This window comes from Hemitrygon akajei, chromosome 12, assembly GCF_048418815.1.
Source record: "Hemitrygon akajei chromosome 12, sHemAka1.3, whole genome shotgun sequence".
NCBI classification, from domain to species: Eukaryota; Metazoa; Chordata; class Chondrichthyes; order Myliobatiformes; family Dasyatidae; genus Hemitrygon; species Hemitrygon akajei.
Genome location: NC_133135.1, coordinates 17,560,855 through 17,583,325, shown reverse-complemented (window position 1 = coordinate 17,583,325; position 22,471 = coordinate 17,560,855). Strand labels below are relative to the sequence as shown.

Below are 22,471 nucleotides of genomic sequence, written 5' to 3'. Positions count from 1 at the left end.
CTGTATCAGTTTAAAAAAGTTCTGTATTTCCTTGGAACTCACCTCCCCTGACCCAATATGTCCCACGGTTTATCTTCTTTTAGGAAATGTACCTGCATACAACTACTTTCATGACCTTAGTATTAATATAGATGTACTTAATTGGTTATGAGACATTACTTGTAATCAGGGGTGTTGACCACTCATTTGTACACTGGAGACAATGTTTAGTGATATTTGCGAGTTAGCTATTGGCCAGGGCACCAGCTCCTCTTTGAATTGATGACATTGGACTACTTACATTTGTTCTCATTATGACCATCAGGGAGGAGGTTCTGGAGCCTGAAGCTTCACACTGTTTTATGAGCAGCTTCTTCCACTTCGCTGTCAATTTCTGAACGGCCCATGAATACTACCTCAGTTTTCTTCTTTTGTACTATTTATTTATCATTGTAAATTATATTAAGTTTTATGTCTTCCTGTTGCCACAAAACAACGTATTTCACAACATATATCAATAAATCTGATTCTGACATTCATCTGAGTGGGCTTTGATTTAATATCTCATCCTGAATACAGTGTCGTCTTCACAGAAGTCTTCTGCTTTGTACTCTACAGGTAAACTTGCACCACACAACAGTTCTGTCACTTTACTATTGAAAGGATGTTGAGGCTTTAGAGAAGGTGAAGAAGAGTTTACCAGGATGCTGCTTGGTTTAGAGAGCATGTCCTATCATGAGAGGCTGGAAAAACTTGGGTTGTTTCCTTTGGACTGACAGAGGCTGAGGGAGATCTGATAGACGTTAATAAGATTATGAGGAGGAGGCACAGAGTAGACAGAAAATACCTTTTTCCAAGGGTAGAAATGTCTAATGCAAAGGGCAGGTATTGAAGGTGAGAGGGAGCAAGTTCAAGAGATGAGTTTGTTTTAAACTCGGAGAGGCGGGTGCCTAGAATGTGCTCCCTGGTGTGGTGTTAGAGGCAGGAACATTAGGGACTTTTAAAAAGCATTTGGATAGGCATATGAACATGAGGAACACCGAAGGATGTGTAGACAGATGAGATTAGTTTGGTTGGCCATTTCATTACTAATTTAACAACACACACAAAATGCTGGTGGAACACAGCATCTAATGCTGCCTGGCCTGCTGTGTTCCACCAGCATTTTGTGTGTGTTGTTTGAATTTCCAGCATCTGCAGATTTCCTCGTGTTTGCTCATTACTAATTTAATTGGTTCAGCACAACATTGCAGGCCGAAGGGCCCTGTCCTGTACTGTTCTGTTTTATGTTAACATCCTGAGCCACTGCCTACTTGAATATTGCATCTTTAATAATTCCCTAATCCTTGGCACCCTGTTGGTCTTCGGGATAGGGTCCTGTTTGAAAAAAGCTTTGCTGGATCAGGAAGGATATCATATACTGGACGTGGATGGTTAAAGTCAGGAAGTTGTGTGCAAAAGGGGAAATAAGACATAGGAATAGAATTGGGCTGTTTAGCTCATCAAATCTGTTCTGCCATTCAATCATGGCTGGCTGATCCTTTTTTTCCCTCTCTTCAGCCCAACTCCACCGCCTTCTACCCATAACCTTTGATACCATGGCCAATCAAGAATTTATCAATCTCCACCTTAAATACAACCAGTGACCTGGCTTCCACAGCTGCCTGTGGTAATAAATTCCAGATCCACCACTCTCCCGCTAAATAAATTTCTCCACATCTGTTTTAAATGGGACACCCCTCTAGCCTGAGGTTGTGCCCTCTTGTCCTAGAATTGCCACCATGGCAAACATCCTTTCCACATCTACTCTGTTCAGGCCTTAGACCATTAATAAGATCCCCTTTCATCCTTCTAAATTCCAGTGAGTACAGGACCAGAGCCATCAAACATTTCTCATGAAAACCCTTTCCTACCCAGACTCATCCCTGTGAGTCTCCTTTGAATTCTCCCAAAGCCAGCATATCTTTTCTTAGAAAAGGAGCCCAAAACTGATCACAATACTCAAGGTGAGGCCTCACCAGTGCCTTATAAAGCCTCAGCATCACTTTTGAAGAGGTGGACACACTCAGAATACAGGTTTTGGACAGTAAATGGGTGACCACTAGGAGTGGTAAGGGGATTAAGGAGTTATTGCCACAGGGGAACCCAGCAGTAACTCCTTAATCCCTGTACCACCTCTTCAAAAGTCTCATCTATATTATATTCAGCCTCTCCAATAATCCCGAGTACATCCAGCTCCAGCTCTTTGACCTGGCGCTGAAGTTGGGTGCACTTCCCAGAGAAACAATCATCAGGGAAACTGTCAGGTATCCTGAATTCCCAGATCTGACAGGACCATTCCATCCTGAATACTCTGCCCGTGCATGTCAAAGATGGTTGAGCCAAAGCCTTCACACTATCACTGGCACACTCAAATAATGGCTGCTCCACTTGAACCCACCCTTTTTTTATTTGCATCTGAGATTAGGCTGACACTTCCACTCCTGCTCAGCCCATAAAAACTGGCCTGCCCAAATCACTCCTTTTATCCTCTCTCTCCCAGCTTCCATATTCCCAAATTCTTCATTCACATACAGTATTAGTGAAATAGAAACTATTGTGCACAGAAGCAAAATACTCAATGTAGAGGGACATGACTATATATTTTAAAGTATGGGAAATAACATTTAAAATCATTAAAAGGTAATTGATTCCATTTTGCAAAAATGGCTTAAAAGGTTCTTTCATAAACTGAATTCTAAATTAAAGCAGGTCAGGCAGCATCCGTGGCAAGAGAAACAAGAGGTTCAAACTGATAATCTTACATCAGATATTTCTAGTGCTGTTTATTTCAAGTTTCTGTTTGCATTATTTTAATTTTGGATGTTATTCAGCTCACTGATGTATATTTGAATGAGTTCTATTAGACTGATCACATTCAAAATTCTTGTCAGGATTCACGATTAGACCTCATGCCAATCCACCAGGTTTACGCAGAGAATTTGTTAACGTTGTCCTTTACATGTAGCTCCAAATGAACTGTGAAGATCCAGGATAAAGTAAAAGTAACAGATATGTTGCACCGAACTTCCACTGCACAATCCAACACCTCTCAATTATCAGTGTCTTTTCAGAGGCAGATGGGCTGCAATCATGAATGAATAGTTCTGGAGAAAGAAAAATGGCTGGATGTGAAGATTTTCCAATGGATTGGAAGATTATTAAGCGGCAGAAGTCTATGCAGAGTAATGAACTTGTAAGGACAAGGCAACATCTTCAGGGGAGGTGGACAGTTGGGTTGACCATGACTGTCAACAAAAAAACAAAAGTGGGTAGGAGGAATCTTGGATGGAATGATGCGGGAAGGTAAACCTGATGGCAGGCAAGAGAAGTGGAGTAAGAATGGACAAGCAGGGCTTTATAGTTTATCATGACAGGTTAGCATTGCATGAAATACAATTGCAATGCAACCTGTGCACATTCACAGCTTCACAGTCAGCCAATAGTGGAAAAAGCCACAGATGTTTTAAGACCATAAGGATTATAAGAGCATAATTAAGCCATTAGGCCCATTGAGCGGGCCTTCTATATTCCTCCAATTCTATCCTCATACTCACAAGTCAAGCATTTCAAAAATTATGAAGGATGTTAACAGAGTTGACAGAACAGACTTCTTGTAAGAGTTCAAAACTACTGGCCATTAACACAGCAGAAAATATCAATAAAGCTGGTGATGGAGAAACATAACCAGATTGCAAGTAAAATGTGGAACCTGGAAAGCATGTAAGTGGGAGAAATAGAAAACATGCACATCAGGTCAAAATAAATAGAAATTTGAGAGAAGCATAGATATATATGCAGGTGTAAATGAATTTTTTCTGTGCTGAAGTGCTTCCCCAAAAGTATTTCCCACAAAGTAACCTATGGAAAATTGAGGACACATGGAACACCTCTACCTTAATTCAAAGCAGATGACCCGGTTGGAAGCCTGTATAGATGTTACAATGACTAAACAATTCAGAAGCCATTTTTAAGGTAAATTAATGTACTGTGGTGCTTGGATTAGGTTCTGTATCAAACATTCTTCCGGGAGCGGAGCAAAGAGACTGGAATGAGCAAAAGAGCTCTATATTTGTAATGTGAAGTTATGACAGAATACCCATTGCCAAAAGCAAATTTAGAAATGAATTTTACTATTCCCAGAGCAACATACACAAAATACTGGAGGAACTTTTGGCTTTTGGCACATTGGCCTTCATAAATCATACTGAGTTCAGGAGTTGGGATGTAATGTTGAAGTTGTATAAGACATTGGTGAGGCCTAATTTGAAGTATTCTGGTCACCTAACTATAGGAAAGAGGTCAGTAAGATTGAAAGAGTGCAGAGAAAATTTGGATAGGTACATGGATGGGAGGGGCATGGAGGTCTATGGTCCCAAAGCAGGTCAATGGGATTAGACAGATTAATAGTTTGGCATGAACTAGATGAGCTGAAGGGTTTGTTTTTGTGCTGTAGTGTTCTATGACCCTATGAACTCAGTAGGCCAGGCATCATCTACTGAGAGAAATAACGAGCTGATGTTTCCGGCCAAGACCTTTCATCAGGATTTTGTGTTATGGTGCTGTTCTCATTTATCACATCAGAGTTAGGCAGGAAATACAGAATAATTTTTAAAAACTCAGCTCAAATAAAAAATTAATTACATTGCAGGTACACATAAAAGAGGACAAGGAAACAATTATGCCCTACTTAAAATGTTTAATTTTGTGCATTTATATGTAATGACTGCAAAACCCTTTTCAGTGTTTCTTAACTAAAGATTTTGTTGGGCACATGGCAATGTTAATGCATAGTAGTGTACCATTCCAAAACACGTTTCATCATTTTATTACAAAGTGCTTAAACAGCCACTTTATAATGAATATATCATGTAAAATATTCTCAATAATTTGAAATCAGACTAAAACATTTGTTTAAAAAATGACAGAGATTAAATTTGTGCTTTTGAGCTCATCTCTGTACTTTCCCCTGCCTTCTACATCATTAATGATTTAATTTTCTCTTTTTTAAAAAAAGTTTCTTCTCTCTATACACTTTGGAAACAGACCTTCTCTAGCCGTTTACTTTTAAAAAAACTATTTAAAACTTTCATTAATTAATCTTGCTTATTTACATGTACTGTTCTTTCTAAAAATGTACATTTGCTGTTCCAAATATTGCAGTGTTTATTGCTATTGTCACCTTTTCGTAACAAAAAGGACAGGATAAAGTGAAGAATGGAAAAACAGTAGCTTATGTTTAAACTGTGACTGTAAATTGTGCAGTTTTTGATATAGATTCTGCTGTTCGCAGGAAAGTCTTTCCTTAAACTGAAAATAACCAAATTGCTATCAATGGCATGTAGAGCTCTGTTGAGTCTTTGCATTATCTATGCTTTATAATGGTCCATCACTTAGAAGTCATACTGACCAGCTATTATTCAGAACATGGCTTCACATGTTCATTATGTACTAAATGTGAACACTATAAAAATCTGTGTGAACATAAAACTAGCATACAATATCAGACATACACGGACAGCATGTATACATTTCCATAAGAACTTAGAAGCTGAGAGTACTGTTGTCATGTACAGCAGATAACAAGAAATGATCCACTGGCTAAATGTTACACAAACTATAAAAAAAAATTGCATTCTTTGATCGTGGTAAATCATAAGTAATAATCTGGGTTATTGGAAAGGTAAGTGTGAAAGGAAGCATGATCTCATCGATGGCTAGTTCTTCACACCTAAGGAGTAAGACTTACAAACATTAAAAATAAAACAAACTTTCTCTTCATGAAACTAATAGGCCGGTGCCCACCAAGTTACATACAGACCTAGGAGCATGGAGGTGGTGCTGCTGTTTGGCAAGTGGCTTTGGTAGGCTTTCAGTACCTGCAAAAAATTCCCTCTGGAAGCACTTAGTGCTCTCTCTCAAGGTTAAGGCATATTGCAATTCTACATAATAAATACAATTAAAATTTACAATATTAAGGTAAGGCATCAAATTAGCTTTTCTGTAATCTGGGACCAAGTACTGTGCCAGGTAATCAGTTTGTTTAAAATGCACACGGTTTGGTCAAACACAGTAATTTTTGTTTTATCAGCAGTCAAGACAGAAGCTGCCTTAGGCCAGGTGAGATCATTCTGTAGTGTCATCAGCTGATAGCACCTCATACTGCAGTGGTAACAGGGCAGAGAAAGTAGTTTTCAACCTAGCCCAAGGAATGACTTTTTTTAATAACACCCTCTCCTATTTAAGGCAACTACCATTTATAAAGTGAACAGATCATATTAAGAAGAGAGTTTCTGCAGTACAGTTACAAAGAACAGTGCAAGTCTACAATGGAATTTTCGGGCACTGGCCACACTGAGCACAAACAAGGTGATGTTCAGGAAAGGAGAACTTCCCTGGTGGTTGAAGAAGCAAGAGATCCAAAGTTGCCACTCGCTGTTCTTTTAGAGAGCTTCAGTTGCATGAAACTGGAGGACTACAGATAGCACACACTGCCATCTCAAACAGGGCTTTTCTCTGAGCTACTGTCAGCTATGAATTCACAGTTTTTACTCCTTGAAAGTTTGCTTGCTGCAGTTAACACCAATCTGCTATGTAGTCAAAGTCCTTGAACATTCCCTGCTCCTCCTCAACCAGAATCCTTGGTTCCCGGGGTGGTGTAAGAACTGGCGCCTCTGAGGTAAATTCTTCATCGAAGTTGCTGACGTCTTCCCGGTCTTGGATTATGGGCTGGAATGGAGGTTTTACTTTCTTTGCTAACAAAGCATTCCAATCAACAGCCTGCAAGAAGAAATATTAATGGGAATGTTCAATAAAAATGTCCACTACAGCGTTTTTGGTACAGATACAACATTGAGAAAGAACAGTGAATAATTCTCTGATCAAGTGAATTATAAAATGTATGCAACTCTCTTGGGCAGATGGGGCTCGTACTGGCTTGTGTATCACATCGACAGCTGGGACACAACTTCCATGGTTGAGCCTGATCAATGGATGGTCCCAATGTAACTCCCCAACCCTGAGCAACACACACACAAAACAATGGAGGAACTCAGCAGGTCAGGCAGCACATGGAAATGAATAAACATTTGACGTTTTGGCCGAGATACTTCATCTGGACTGGAAAGGAAGGTGGAAGAATCCATAAGAAGGGGACGTACAAGCTGGAAGGTGTTAGATGGAAAAGGTAAAGGGCCGGAGAAGAAGGAATCTGATGGGAGAGGAGAGTAGACCATGGATGAAAGAGGAGGAGGAGGCACACTGGTGGAGGTGATAGGCATGAGGCAAAGTGTTAAGAGGGAGGCGAGAGTGGGGAATTGAAGATGAGGGAAGGGGAGGATGAGAAATTACAGCGTTGGAGAAATCGCTGTTCTTGCCATCAGGTTGGAAGTTACCCAGATGGAATACGAGGTGCTGTCACTTTAACCTGAGTATGGCCTCATTGTGGCAGTAGAGGTCATAGACCTACATGTCAGAATGGGAATATGGATTGAAATTCAAACAGTTAGTCAAGGGGAAATCCTGCTTGCTGTAGGTGCAGTAAAAGTGCTCAACAAGGCGGTCCCCCAATCTATGTCAAGTCTCACCAGTGTAGAAAAGTCCGCATTGAGAGCAACAAATCCAGTCGCCAACCCCAACAGATTCATAGGTAACGTGTTGCCTCACCTGGAATGACTCCTTGGGACAGTGAACCGAGGTGAGGGAGGAGGTGAATGGGTACCTTCCACTTGCATAGATAAGTGCCAGGAGAGAGATTAGTGGGGTGGGATGAATAGATTAAGGAATGATACAAGGGAATCTTCTGTAGAAAAACGAAGGGGGAGGAGGTAAAGATGTGTATGATAGTAGGGTCCTGTTGAAGGTGGCAGAAGTTGGGAGAATGATGCTCTGGATGCAGGAACTCATGAGCTCATCCTCAGAAAGGAACTCTATCCCTGCTAAGGTGGCAGGAAAATGGGGGTGATGGCAAATGTTTGGGAAATGGAAGAGATGTAGGTGAGGGCGGCATCAATGGTGGAGGAAGGGAAACCCCGTTCTTTGGAGAAGGAGGACATCTCTGATGTCCTGGCAAAGAAAGCCTCATCCTGGGAACAGATCTGGTGGAGATGAAGGAACTAAGAAAAGGGAAAGGCACTTTTACAAGAGGCAGTGACCAGAGGTATTGTTAAAATAACTGCGGGAGTTGGTAGGTTTCTAGAAGGCACAGGTAGACAGTTTTTCTCCAGAAATGAAGATAGAGAGATTGGGCAGAGGACAGAGGTGTCAGAAAAGGACCAAGTGAATTTAAGGGCAGGGTGAAATTAGAGGCAAAGTTGATGAAATTGATGGGGCCATCTATTGTATCTGGTGCTCCCGATGCGGCTTCCTCTACATTGGTGAGACCTGACATAAACTGGATGACTGCTTTGTTGAGTGCCTTCAGTCCATTTGCAAAAATGAGGATTTCCCAAAGGCCAACCATTTTAATTCCAATGCCCATTCCAACATGGTGGTCCATGGCCTCCTCTACTGCCATGATGAGGCCACTCTCAGGCTAGAGGAGCACCACCTCAAATTTTATCTGGGTAGACTCCAACCTGATGGCATGATCATTGATTTCTCCAACTTCCAGTTATTTCTTCCTCTACCCCTTCCCTCTTCTTCAATTCCCCACTCTGGACCTTTCTTGCATATTGTTCTTACTAACCTATCACCTCCCCCTGGTGTCCCTCCTCCTTCCTCCCATGGTCCACAACCCTCTTCTATCAGATTCCTTCTTTTCCAGCCCTTTACCTTTTCCACCTTTTGCCGCCAGCTTCTTACTTCATCCACCCCCTCTCACCCGGCAAGCCTGTATTCCTCCCTCCCTCCACCTTGTTCTTATTCTGGCTCCTTTCCCCTTTCCATTCCACTCCTGAAGAAGGGTCTTGGCCTGAAATGCAAGTTTATTCATTTCCGTAGATGCTGCCTGACCTTATGAATTCCTCCAGCATTTTAGGTGTGCTGCTCTGGATTTTCAGAACCTCTTGTGCTTATAACTCCCATACTCTTTTGTCTTGTTCAATGCCCGTAAACTGATTGTAACTTTCAAAGGCTCAGTTCAGTATTAGTGCTTCACAACTTGATTCCTAGTAAGTACAGCCATAAAACTGCTGCAGAAACCTTCTGGTGGCAAAACTTCTGCATTTCTATGCAGTAGTCAACACCTACAAGATAATCATGCCATCACAGAATTGCTAGTAGTTTTCAGCAAGTTTTAGATCACTGAGGCAGATTTCTACATCGAAAGTCTGTTAAAAGGTTAAAGTGATTGGATAGAAGATCTAACCAGCAGCATCAAACTGTCATTGAACCCATGTCCATTTCTATATCTTGTACATTTAAGACTACAATCTCCCATTACTTTAAATGTTTAGGTCCTTTGTATGTTATCCAATATTCATAGGTAGAGCAACCTTCCTGGGTTCTAACTTACATTTCCTAGCCACAGCAGAAATGCAGCCTAGAAGTGAATACTGGAAGTACTTGTACACTCAGTGGCCACTTTATTAGGTACACCTGCTTGTTAATGCAATTATCTAATCAGCCAATTGTGTGACAGCAATTCAATGTATAAAAGGATGCAGACATGGTCCAGATATTCAGTTGATATTTAGACCAAATACCAGAATGGGGAAGAAATGGGATCCAAGTGACTTTGACTGTGGAATAATTGTTGGTGCGAGACGGGGTGGTTTGAGTATCTCAGAAACTACTGATCTCCTGCGATTTTCATGCAGAACAGTCTCTAGAGATTACATGGTGCAAAAAAAACACACACACAAATAAACATCCAGTGAACAGGAGTTTTGTGGGCAAAAGTTTCATGTTAATGAGAGGTTAAAGGAGACTGGTTTGAGCTAACAGAAAGGTGACAGTAACTCAAATAATCCCACATTACAACAGTGGTGTGCAGAAGAACATCTCTGAATGTATAACACATTGAACCTTGAAGTGAATTGGCCAGAACAGCAGAAGATCACACTGGGTTACACTCTTGTACCTGATAAAATGGCCACCGGGTGTATACAAAACACCTTAATCTGCTCTAATGCTACTTGGGGAACATGTATAGGAATATTTGCAGAACTGAGAAATTACAAAACCTTCCAGAGCATTTTTCATAGTAGCAAAACTGGCATTAAACTTTGTATAATGTCAAGCAAATATCCTATACACGAGAACTATGGGAAGGAAGGATGGCATCTAATTCAGGATTCACAATAAAACAGAAGTATCACCTCAAGTTTGAAGTCTAACTTCAATGCAGCTTTTTCATACTGAATAAAAGCTTGGGAACATAATCTGTCCTTTTGTCATTTCACCTAAATAGACTTTGGAAATGTTATTCAACTGTTTACCAAGACTGTTAAAGCAGACAGTGGTGTGTTAATGTAACTTGTATTCTGATACAATTGAATGGTTTGTTCCCACAGCCTTTGTTTTATACTCCCGAGTGTTTGGCCAGTTACAATCTAACCTAGAGTTTTGTCCCCTGATTCATCATAATAAACAATCACATAGTCAGTACTTTTAGAATCACTTAGAGCCACATGAAATCACTGTGCCCAGCCACTACCTCTGTTCCACTTTTAAATTTTATTTAGAGATACAGCACTGTATCGGGCTCTTCTGGCACAGCAGGCCCGCACTGCTCAATTATACCCATGTAACCAACTAACCCACAAGTGTTTAGAATGTGGGAGGAAACCCACTAAAAGGAAACCCCTGGAGAATGAAAAACGCTTGCCAGCAGTGTGAATTGAACCCTGATCGGCGGCACTCTAACAGTATCATGCTAATAGCTACACTACTTGTATATGCCACTTTCTCTCAAAGATTACAGAATTTGAAAAGCACCAAGAAAAGCCCTTACTCTGAAGAATGTTTGCTTCTTTACATCTTCTGCGTCTCTTTCGCTTGCTCCCAGGCGTCTCTCTGGATTCCTTCTAAGAAGCTAAAAATGACAATAATGCTAATTAGTGTTTAAATAACCTCTTTGCAGAGACAGATCACTGGTGCAAATAAATTACTGTTCAACCTGATCTTAAACAAATGATAATGAATTGGTTTTTGAAAGTGGACCTTTATCTGAATGGAAATGTTGTTCTTGAAATGAGATCTATACTATAAACACAATACTAATTTCAACAACTCTAAGGTACCACAGCCACAATAAATTTGCATTATTACCCGGTGACACTCAAATCCACTGTGATGAAGTGCTTTGAGAGGTTGATCATGACTGGAATTAACTTTTTCCTGAGCAAGGACCTGGACCTACAATTTGCTTACCTCCACAACAGATCTACAGTGGATGCAATCTCACTGAGCTTTGGACCACCCAGACAACAGAAATACCTATGTCAGGCTACTGATTAACATTACAGCTGAGCATTCAACACCATCATCCCCTCAGTTCTAAACAATAAGCTTCAAAACCTGGACCTCTGTACCTCACCATGGAAATGGAAGTAGCATCCATCTTTAGGGATTCTCACCATCCAGGACAGGCCCTGTTCTCATTTCTACCAACAGGGAGAAGGTATAGGAACAACATGCTCAACGCCTTCAGAACAGCTTCTTCCCCTTAGCCATCAGATTTCTGAACAGATAATGAACCCAAGAACAATACCTCAATATTCCTCTTTTGTATTAACTATTTCTTCATACTGTAACTTATCATAATTTGTTATGTCTGTATAGCTACCAAAAAACAATTTCCAAACTAATGTCAATGACAATAAATCAGATTCTGATTCAGTTATATGAAGTGTGCATTATATCTTCTATATGTGAAATGGCTTACAACAGTAAAATATTACACACAGCACGTGAATGACCACAATTTACTTACTTCAACAGATCTTTCATGATCATAATGCTAAACATCTGTCACATCTCATTTCAAAATCAATATTTTATCCCCAGTTCTCTAGCTCATTCAAGTTAAAGAACTTATTTTTATAATTGTATGTAATGAGATGATATATCAACTAATTTTCCAGCAATGTCCACCACTCACATAGAAAGGATTTTTTGAATCTATGATTTCAGTAGGAACTTGGGGGTCATAACACTTACTGAGAAACTAATTTCTTATCTATTGAATTTGGTATGTTAGTAAATGACAAATCTCAATGTTAACACATGTCACTAGTATTTAACAGTAGGTTACATTACAACTTTTAAGTTACTGGAAATGGAGCTCCTGTTCATGTTATACTTCATAGACAAGCTTCCCTGACACTATACATGCTTTAACAAATTAAAATCCTGGAACTTGAGTATGGTTAAATAGTTCTTGATACACAAAAGGAGATTAAATAAGAGAAGGACTCTTCTGGCTGGACCTCTTCTGAAAATGTGTGATCGATGGACTCAATTAATTTTTGAATACTTGTTTCAAGTTCTAGGTCAAGTTTTTTGTCATCTGACTGTACATATATACATCCAAACGAAACAATGTTCCTCCAGACAATGGTGTACCCACAATACATATATCACACACAGCGTGTAAATGACCACAAGTAAGTTAATAAAATATAATTCAAAGTGCATGTAGTGCACAGCACAGATAAACAGTAAATAGCTCGCTGTGCTAGTAACAAGATGTCAGTGATGGTAGGGTATCCATTAGTCTCACCGCCCGAGGGAATATTGTGTTTAAATACAGGAAGTACTACACATAGTAGATATTTACGAGCAGCTTTGCTGTTCTAAACAAATTATTTATTTCTTGGCTAATCATATGATGAGGTAATACAGTGGAAAGGAAAATCAAAGACAACGATAAAATTTGTAAGAATCCACATAGTAAATGAATTGAGAGAAATACAAGCAGGAAGGAATACTGGAACAAAACAATGTATATATGATAAATGAAAAATTGAACTTTTATACCTGTTTCCTTCAAGCACAGCTATCTTAATTTTAAAATGTATCTGCATAACTTTAGAGCCCATCATTTAGTTTGATGACTGCAAATTCAATGTTTGAAAATCTAGGAAACAAATATTGTAGACATATAGTTCTGAAAAGCTATGCCAAAAGAAATAAAAGGATTATTGATCCACTGGGATGGTATACCTTTCTATATTTCTCAAAATAGTTATGTATTTTCTTAAAGGAATTACTGAGACATACCCTTCTCATGATGGAGATGGAATCTGTGGATAGGAATCTTGGATATCGCACTTCATCATTCACAATGCTGTCAAAAACTTCTTCTTCGTCATCACCAGGAAAAGGTGACTAACAAGAGCAGAAAATAGAGTGTAATCATTTATTGCTGAATATATAGTGGATTTAAACAACAGTCTTCCAAAGTGCTCTTTCTTACCTCACCGACCAACATCTCATAGATAAGAACACCCAGTCCCCACCAGTCTACCGCTCTTGTGTATGATGTCTCTGTCAGCACTTCTGGAGCGAGAAATTCAGGAGTGCCACAAAATGTACTCGTTCGATCTCCAAAACCCATACCTGAAGTTAATGATGACAAATGAGCCAATCATTTGTAGTTAAACATATTTTGGAGTGTGCAGTTATATAATTAAAATTATCTTAAATAACAGTACACAATAAATTGAGTCATTCAAGAAATATACTTCTGAATTCACAGTTGTACAGGTTCTGAATAGTATATTGCAGACCATATAGAAACATGTTCTGAATGCAAAACTAATACCCGAGGGGGAACTGCCAGCAAAAGTAGTGGATACATGTTGATTGCAATATTTAAGAGAAGTTTGGATAAGTACATGGATGGGAGGGGTCTAGGTATAGGTCGATGGGATTTGGCAGACTAACAGTTCAGCACAGACTAAAGGGCATGATTCTGTGCTGTAGATGATTTTAATTATAAAAACGTTACAGCATGAGTTTTAATTTGGGATCATAATACATATATAAATTATGATTTGCATAATGAGAACAGGCCAATTGAACAAACTAATAACATAAGGCATTTTGCCACGGATCAATTATTGTGCTAACATGTGGAGAAATTTCAGGAACAGTGAATTTCAAGAATTTAAGTACCTACCCTCCTTACAAAGACCAAAGTCTGCAATCTTGACATAGCCGTCACTGTCCAACAACAGATTATCTAGCTTTAAGTCTCTGGAAGATGACAAGATATGCATTAAATCATTGTCATTATACATCTGCTGAAGATGTGGAAACAAATCCATTGCCATTCAATAGCACTGGGGTTAAGAGGACAGGAGTAAGAGCAAGGAACAAGTTGTTATTTTCTCCTGTTGTAAAGTTCAGATAGCCACATGTATATTGATGGAGATAACTTTAAGCACAAGTTCATCTTTCCATTTGAACTTTGCCAAATAACGTCAAGTTGAAATAGATTAGAGTGCTGTTTATTTGCCACTGAAAGACACACTTGATCCACTGCACACATCCTTGCTCTTAAAAAAGGTCATTTGCCCGAAGTGCCCATGCTGCAAATTTGATAGTTATTCAATTAATATCACTCCCATGCTCTTTTTCCTCAGCCTTGCAGCTTTGCCCTTCAAGTGTTCATCTAATTACTACTTACCAGTGAATCTACTTTCAATAGTGTGCAACGGAGCACAAATCCCCATTTCTGCCAATTACTTTAAATTTACATCCTCAATTTTCCTACTTTTCCACAACTGAAAACAGATTCCATCAAATCCATTCAGGAGTTCCAACAACTTTATCAAGTCTCCTATTAAACTTCTCTGATTAAAGAGACACTCCCACTTCCTCTAGTCTCCACAGAATGGCAGCTACTCAATTAAATCATTTCTGGAATCACTTCAAAGCTTTACCATCCTTCCTATAGTTCAGAACCAGATACAACATCACATGGAAACCAATTAGTCATAATAACAATTCAATATTACTTTCTTACATTTGTATATTTTAATCCAAGCAGGGTTCCAATATTTTTTTAAGACAGACTTTTCAATTTGTTCTCCCACTTCAAGAATTTGTTCACATGCTCACCCAGGCCTTTCTGCATATCCATCCTTATTTAAATTGCACCATTTAATTCACATGGTCTTTCCTTATTCTTCCCATTGCTCAGTACAAATTTCATTGGCCACACATTTTTCTACAAAGTTTGAAATTATGCTTAAGACATAAAAAGGAGCAAAGGGTCACAATTTAGGGGATCGTTGCTTCACTATTTAACTTTGGTTGTAAAAACAATCATTTTCTTCTCCTTCCTGCCAATTAACCAATTTGAAAACTGTGTTACTACCACTCCTGTATCTCACGAGCTTTCATTTTGTTAATGACTATATTGCCAAATGCTTTTGAACTTAATCAACATAAAAAGTTCATCTGCACAGCAGTAATCTTCACCAACCTCATCTCTTATAAATTAGTAAAACACTACCTTTAATAAACCACAGCATCTCTTTCTTTATTTGCCTACAATTTTGCAACTAGGAAATAATTTTGTCCCAAATATTGCTTTTGAAGGCTTGCTTATCACTGAGGGTAAAACAAAAGTTGCTAGCCCCCACTTTTTCTCTTTAACCTGGTATTTCAATAGTCTGCAACGTCTGCAAGGATATCAGCAATCAAGGGATTACTCTCAGACTCCAACCAATACTAATCCTTTTTTCTTAATCTGGAGACAAAATTTACTGTTAACAGATTACATTTGATGACAAATGCTCAGAGAAAGTCTGTAAAGGTCAACTGATAAACATATATTCAGTTTCTGGGTTAAAATTAGAATATCAGGAGGAACTACCAAGCAGTAATCTCATCAAAGGATTCAAATTATATTATCTGAAAGGCCCAAGATAACATTACCAATTCAATTACTTCCAAATACCTGTTACAGGCTTTCATTTGTTCTAGGAATGTAAAGCTGCTGCAAAGCAATCACATATTTTTGCATCAAATAATCTTAGTAGTGCATCACCCTTCCCCCAAACCAGATTCTGCCAATGCACTGTTTACTTTCCATGTACGTTAAGCTATGTTTAGTGATCTATATTTGAGCAGTGTTTAGGAAATTGGCCCAGTAGTTAAAACTGCAATTTGCAGAGGTTTATCAAGAAAGCAAATTTATTTTGTCAGCAATCAAATGTGAATATTCAACAGTTCTGATATTTGGAGTAAAGTGTATCATTAATTTTGCACTTGTTAATAAGTTAATAACAAACCAAGTTATGTAGTTTGGGAATGCTAATGAGGCTATGACATAACACCAAGAACTGTAGGGTCTTCGGAAGGGAAAGAGGGGCCTTGTAATACAAGTCTTTGGATTCTTGAAGGTGACAACAAAATAAGGTAACGTAGTTAGGAAAGCATATGAGATCCTGGTCTTCATTAGTCAGGGGACTGAATACAAAGTTTAAAAAAGTTTGAAGTAAATTTATTATTAAAGTACATACTGTTTATGTCACCATATAATACCATGTGATTCATTTTCTTGCAGGCATTCACAGTAAATACAAAGAAACACAATGAAATCAATGAAAAAATGCACAAGACAGACAAATAACCAATGTGTAAAGGACAACTGTGCAAATGCAAACAAAAACAAAAATAAATAAGCAATATATATGGAGAACATGAGATGTAGAGTTCTTGCAAGTAAGTACATGGGTTGTGGAACAGCTCAGCATTAGGGGTTTGAATACAAAATACAGTAGCAGGAGGTTATGCTCCAACTTTATAAAACCTTGGTCACACCTCAACTGGAATAGAGCGTGCAATTCTGTCACCATGCTGTGAGAAGGATGTAAAAGTGCTGGAGAGTGTGAAAAGATTCACCAGTGTGTTGCCTTAGAAACTGGAGAAACCTCGTCTGTTCTCAGGGAGCAGAGGAGGTCAAGAGGGGACATGATTGAGTTATATAACTGAGAGTTATAGACAGAGTGCAACAAGCTTCCTCATAACTAAGGAAGACAAGACAGGAACACACAGATTTAGGGTACAGGGAAAGAAATTCAGGTGGAATACCAGGGAACCACTTTCGCCAAGGGTGAGAAGCACCTGGAATGTACTTCCGAAACTCGGCTGCTGACAGCATTTAAGAGTGTTTGAAGAGATGAGCACTTAAATTGCTTAGACATAGAAGGGTGTGGACCAAGTGCTGAGAGTGAGTGAGTGAATATGGAAGGGTACCCACTGTTCAGCATGGATGAGTGAGGCCAAATTGCCTAGAATGATATATGACTCCAATATTATTAACAATGAGCTGGGTGGTGCCACTTTTTGGACTGGAAGGGCCAGTTCCACACTACATCTCTAAATAAAAATATATAAAACTGTTGTGTACAGTTGGCCTTCCTGGGGAAAATGTACTTAGAAGTGGAGAAGGAAAGACCAACTCAGCAGGTCTGAAAAAGATCACCATCCTGGACAGTAATTGCTGTTCTCCATAGATGCTGCCTGACCCACTGAGTATTTACAGAATTCTCTAATTTCAGATTTCCAGCAACTGCTGTTTTGTATCTCAGTTGTTTTCCCCATTTATCATCTATTTACACCTCCTCCACACAAATCAGCAGAGATTCACAAACCTCAGCACCCTCTCCTGACCAGCACAGCTACCATTTTAATCATTTAGTTTCCTGGTCTCCAGGCTCTCCTTACCCTTTCAATCCTGCCTCCTCCTCTGAAACTTAATACACAATATTTCATCAGTCTGAAAAATCAGTTCCATTTGTCTTTAGAGAATCTTTCTTAGATCTATTTCTAACAATTACAGTGGCATGTAAAAGTTCGGGCACCCGTTCAAAATTTCTGTTACTGTGAATAGCTAAGCGAGTCAAAGATGACCTGATTTCCAAAAGGCATAAAGTTAGATGACACATTTCTTTAATATTTTAAGCAAGATTACTTTTTTATTTCCCATCTTTTGCAGTTTCAAAATAACAAAAAAGGAAAGGGGCCCAAAGCAAAAGTTTGGGCACCCTGCATGGTCAGTACTTAGTAACTCCCCCTTTGGCAAGTATCACAGCTTGTAAACGCTCTCTGTAGCCAGCTAAGAGCCTTTCAATTTTTGTTTGGGGGATTTTCACCCATTCTTCCTTGCAAAAGGCTTCTAGTTCTGTGAGATTCTTGGGCTGTCTTGCATGCACTGCTCTTTTGAGGTCTATCCACAGATTTTGATGATGTTTAGGTCGGGGGACTGTGAGGGCCATGGCAAAACCTTCAGCTTGTGCCTTGAGGTAGTCCATTGTGGATTTTGAGGTGTGTTTAGGATCATTATCCTGTTGTAGAAGCCATCCTCTTTTCATCTTCAGCTTCTTTACAGACGGTGTGATGTTTGCTTTCAGAATTTGCTGGTATTTAATTGAATTCATTCTTCCCTCTACCAGTGAAATCCTCCCCCGTGCCACTGGCTGCAACACAAGCCCAAAGCATGATCGATCCATCCCCGTGCTTAACAGTTGGAGAGGTGTTCTTTTCATGGAATTCTGCACCCTTTTTTCTCCAAACATACCTTTGCTCATTGCATCCAAAAAGTTCTATCTTAACTTCATTAGTCCATGGGACTTGTTTCCAAAATGCATCAGGCTTGTTTAGATGTTCCTTTGTAAACTTCTGATACTGAATTTTGTGATGAGGAAGCAGGAAAGGTTTTCTTCTGGTGACTCTTCCATGAAGGTCATATTTGTGCAGGTGTCACTGCACAGTAGAACAGTGCATCACCACTCCAGAGTCTGCTAAATCTTCCTGAAGGTCTTTTGAAGTCAAACAGGGTTTTGATTTGCATTTCTAGCAATCCTACGAGCAGTTCTCTTGGAAAATTTCCTTGGTCTTCCAGTTCTCAACTTGACCTCCACCGTTCCTGTTAACTGCCGTTTCTTAATTACATTACGAACTGAGGAAACGGCTACCTGAAAACGCTTTGCTATATTCTTATAGCCTTCTCCTGCTTTGTGGGCATCATTTATTTTAATTTTCAGTGCTAGGCAGCTGCTTAGAGGAGCCCATGGCTGTTGATTGTTGGGACAAGGTTTGAGGAGTCAGGATATTTATAAAGCTTTGAAATTTGCATCACCTGGCCTTTCCTAATGATGACTATGAACAAGCCATAGCCCTAACAAGCTATGTAACATCTGAGACCTTAATAAAAGTTATGAGAGTTCAAATCTCTTCGGGTGCCCAAACTTTTGCATGATGCTCCTTTCCTTTTTTCACTCTAAAATTGTACAAAACAAAAATAATAGACTAATCTTGTTTAAAATGTTGAAAAGAATGTTTCATCTTTAACTTTATGACTTTTGGAGATCAGTTCATCTCCTACTCACTTAACTATTCACAGTAACAGAAATTTTGACCAGGCGTGCCCAAATTTTTGCATGCCACTGGACATCTTTGTTTTTCAATTAATAAATAATGGTCCTGTTACTTACCTGTAAACTATCTTGTGTTCATGTAAATACTGCAAACCAAGGACCACACATGCAGCGTAGAACCTATCACAGAAAAGTTGAAAATTACTGTAAGCAAAAGCACACTTTAAATTCAACTGCACTCTCATAAAATATGCTAATTAGAAATTATTAATGCATACTACACTCGTTCTCCTTTGGAAGTGCTTTTGCTTTCAGCTCTTGCAAGCTGTGCCAATACCAGGCAAAACTCTTCACCTGCATATCTACTCAGGTTCTCAGTTTCTCTATGAGGTCTGAATGAGCACTGGAAGGTCAGTCAGAAAAACGACCGCATAAGGACGCATTCTGAATCTCCTGCTCAGCCTGTGATCTTGACTTTAAGAGAAGAGGAAGAATTTTGTGAGCTGTAGTCTGATTGTACACTCAAGATGAGATTTACTGACCTGCCCCGGACTAATTCTGTGAAAGAAGGATATCCTGCCATTCATAAGAAAGCAATGAGCATTTTGTTCCAGTTTTCAGCTTCTTACATGTGTGAGCAAGCTTTTTCTTGTTTAACAAGCATCAAGAGCAAGGATAGAAATCATTTCCTTTCAGTTGAAGGTGAAATCTGTGTGTGCTTATCTCAAGTTCGACCCAGAATTGAGTATTTGTGCACCAATAAACAAGCACAGGTTTCACGTGCTGGGCCTATATTTGAGCTTGATCATGCCAGTTAATAGGAAAACATTTTTTCAAAGTCTTGTATAAAATTGTGTCTCAGGCGACATTTTATTCATATTGTGCTGGCTTATGGTTTTTAGTAACTTTACTATTCGACATTGTCAATACATTTTCATGCTGTAAATAGCATCAATTAAAATCAATTTACAACCTTTATTTAAATTAAATCTACCGAGCCTACCTTTAAAAAAATTAAATCCCATTTTGGCTTAAGCCAGTTATTTAACAGAAATTTATTCTGCTTGTCTTATGAGTTTTTAAAATATATGAAAGGGAAAGAAAGATTAATTTCAAGAAAGGTAATCTAAGCTTAACAACCCATTTTTTTCAAGAAAGGCTGGCTAAAAATTCATTCTCTACTCAAAAGGCAATTACTTTTGGATTATTATATCTACACCTTACTGATCATGCTAACATACGGTGAGCTGTGGATATAATTTTATGCAGGGGTTCCCCAAGACCTGAAAATTATTTCAAGAGTTCCTCCAGGGTAAAAAGTTTGAGAAAGGCTGATCTAATATTTACTGAGCAACCTAGTGACCAGTCTATTGTCACTGATTAATGGAATGTTGGTTAGAAAAATCTCCCGTCACCTCTTAACAAGCTTAGTGAGGATGGGCTTGCCTTCTAAATGCCACTACAAGTCGTTATTTTTCCTTTCACCATTCTGAACAAATCAGCACTAAGGTAAACACCAATTGACGTTAGTAAATGATCGCAAAGTATTTCCCAGAGTAGAAATGTCATGTGATAGAAGGACATAGCTGTAAGGTGAGAGGAGAAAAGTTGAAAGGACTAAGTTTTCTTTTACACTAAGAATGGTAGGAACCTGGAACGTACTGCCAGGGGTGGTGGTGGAAGCTGACAGGATAGGGATATTTAGAGGCATTTAGATAGGCACATGAAAATGTAGGGAATGAAGGGATATAGATGTGCAGAGAGATATGCTCAGTTTAATTTGCCATCATGGTCAGTCCAGATATGATAGGTTGTAGGGCCTGTTTCTTTGCTATTCTATTTTTATACAATAAAACTGGGAATTAATCTTGCAAGAAAGATTTACATTAAATATTTAAAGGTGGAATAGACACTCAAATGTTCCGCAAAGCCAGACATACATAAACCATGCACCAGAAGTCAGTATTAATACTTACACGGCCCTGGGTTCGGAGAACACATCAGCATGAATGTGCATCATCAAATCTCCACCTGGCGCATACTCCATTACAAAACATACATGATCTTTGGTCTGAAAACACGCAAAGAGATTGACCAAAAACGGATGCCGGACGCTATTCACAGTCTCAAATATTCTTTTCTCACACATAAGGCTACAAGTGAAAAAAGAAAAAAAAACCTTAAGTTTTGCATTGAGGAATGAACAGAATTCAGACAAAAAATATTCATTTGCTATTGCAAAAATTTTAAAATGCTATTAGTTTCAAATGTACATTTATTGTATAACTAAAAGTGTTTTTCATCTGTACTTTAAATAATGTTGCCATAATGGAGCTAGTGCTCAAATTCAAGCCTAAAATCTATGAGTGGATCTATAAATTATAGGCAAATGTTTGTTTCACTTTAAGTAGAATTATGCAAAAACAATACTGATTTAAAAAATGTAACCACAGAAAACAGAGTAAAAACAAATGTCCATGTTCAGCACAGAAGATAGCACTGGATGATAATCAAAGAAAAAAAAACTTGTTCTAAAAAGAAATACAAGTTCAAATTTAATTATCATTCAACCATACATGAATACAGCCAAAGGAAACAATGTCATGAGCAGGCTACAGGGCCAAGATGCAAACACAGTACCAACAATTATACACAGCAGAAGGCACCAATAGCGCATATAAAAAAGCAAACACATAAGATAGCAGTAAATATAGTCACACACAAATAAATATAGTCCAAGTTCCTGAGTCCATGAATGTTGCAGCAGTCTGCAGTTGAACACAATATGGCTTGTCTGCTGCTGAGTGAACACTGGGGTCAGTTTGGATGCAGCGTCATACCACCTCCAGTGGCGTGCACCAACTCCAACATCTCTTTTCTGGGTGGCTATAAACAGGTGATACCACGGCTTGAGGTTTAGTCCTCGCCTCGACTGAGGTCATGCAGCTCTCCTGCAGTCCGCCCGCCAATAAACCAGTGAATCATACTTGCATCATTCCACATTAACAATGCAAAAACAAAGTCTTGTAATCACAAGTGACTAAGTCCATCACTTGCTGTTGGACTGCGCACCGCCTTTCACTGCCAACTCCTCTGACCCCTCCCTGACGCAGGCACACCACACGATCCACACCAAGTCCAGATCCTTCAGTTTCTCCACCAATGAGTAAATCGTT

General features: G+C 38.9%; 1 protein-coding gene across 3 annotated transcripts in view; it reads right to left on the bottom strand.

The window, feature by feature from the left end:
• Positions 1 to 4,130: 4,130 nt before the first annotated feature.
• The window catches only part of pkn2a (protein kinase N2a), a 133,627-nt gene continuing 115,286 nt past the window's right edge, over positions 4,131 to 22,471 (bottom strand). For 2 of the 3 annotated variants that reach the window (XM_073062628.1, XM_073062629.1), the window contains exons 16-22: positions 21,272 to 21,448; positions 19,413 to 19,475; positions 14,084 to 14,160; positions 13,379 to 13,521; positions 13,183 to 13,290; positions 10,913 to 10,993; positions 4,131 to 6,798 (exon numbers count right to left, since the gene is read on the bottom strand). In XM_073062628.1, the coding sequence (XP_072918729.1) occupies positions 6,595 to 6,798; positions 10,913 to 10,993; positions 13,183 to 13,290; positions 13,379 to 13,521; positions 14,084 to 14,160; positions 19,413 to 19,475; positions 21,272 to 21,448 (853 nt within the window). In that variant the 3' untranslated portion in view covers positions 4,131 to 6,594. Of the gene's footprint in view, positions 6,799 to 10,912; positions 10,994 to 13,182; positions 13,291 to 13,378; positions 13,522 to 14,083; positions 14,161 to 19,412; positions 19,476 to 21,271; positions 21,449 to 22,471 lie in introns of those variants that run through there. The other variant, XR_012100995.1, reaches the window with a different exon arrangement.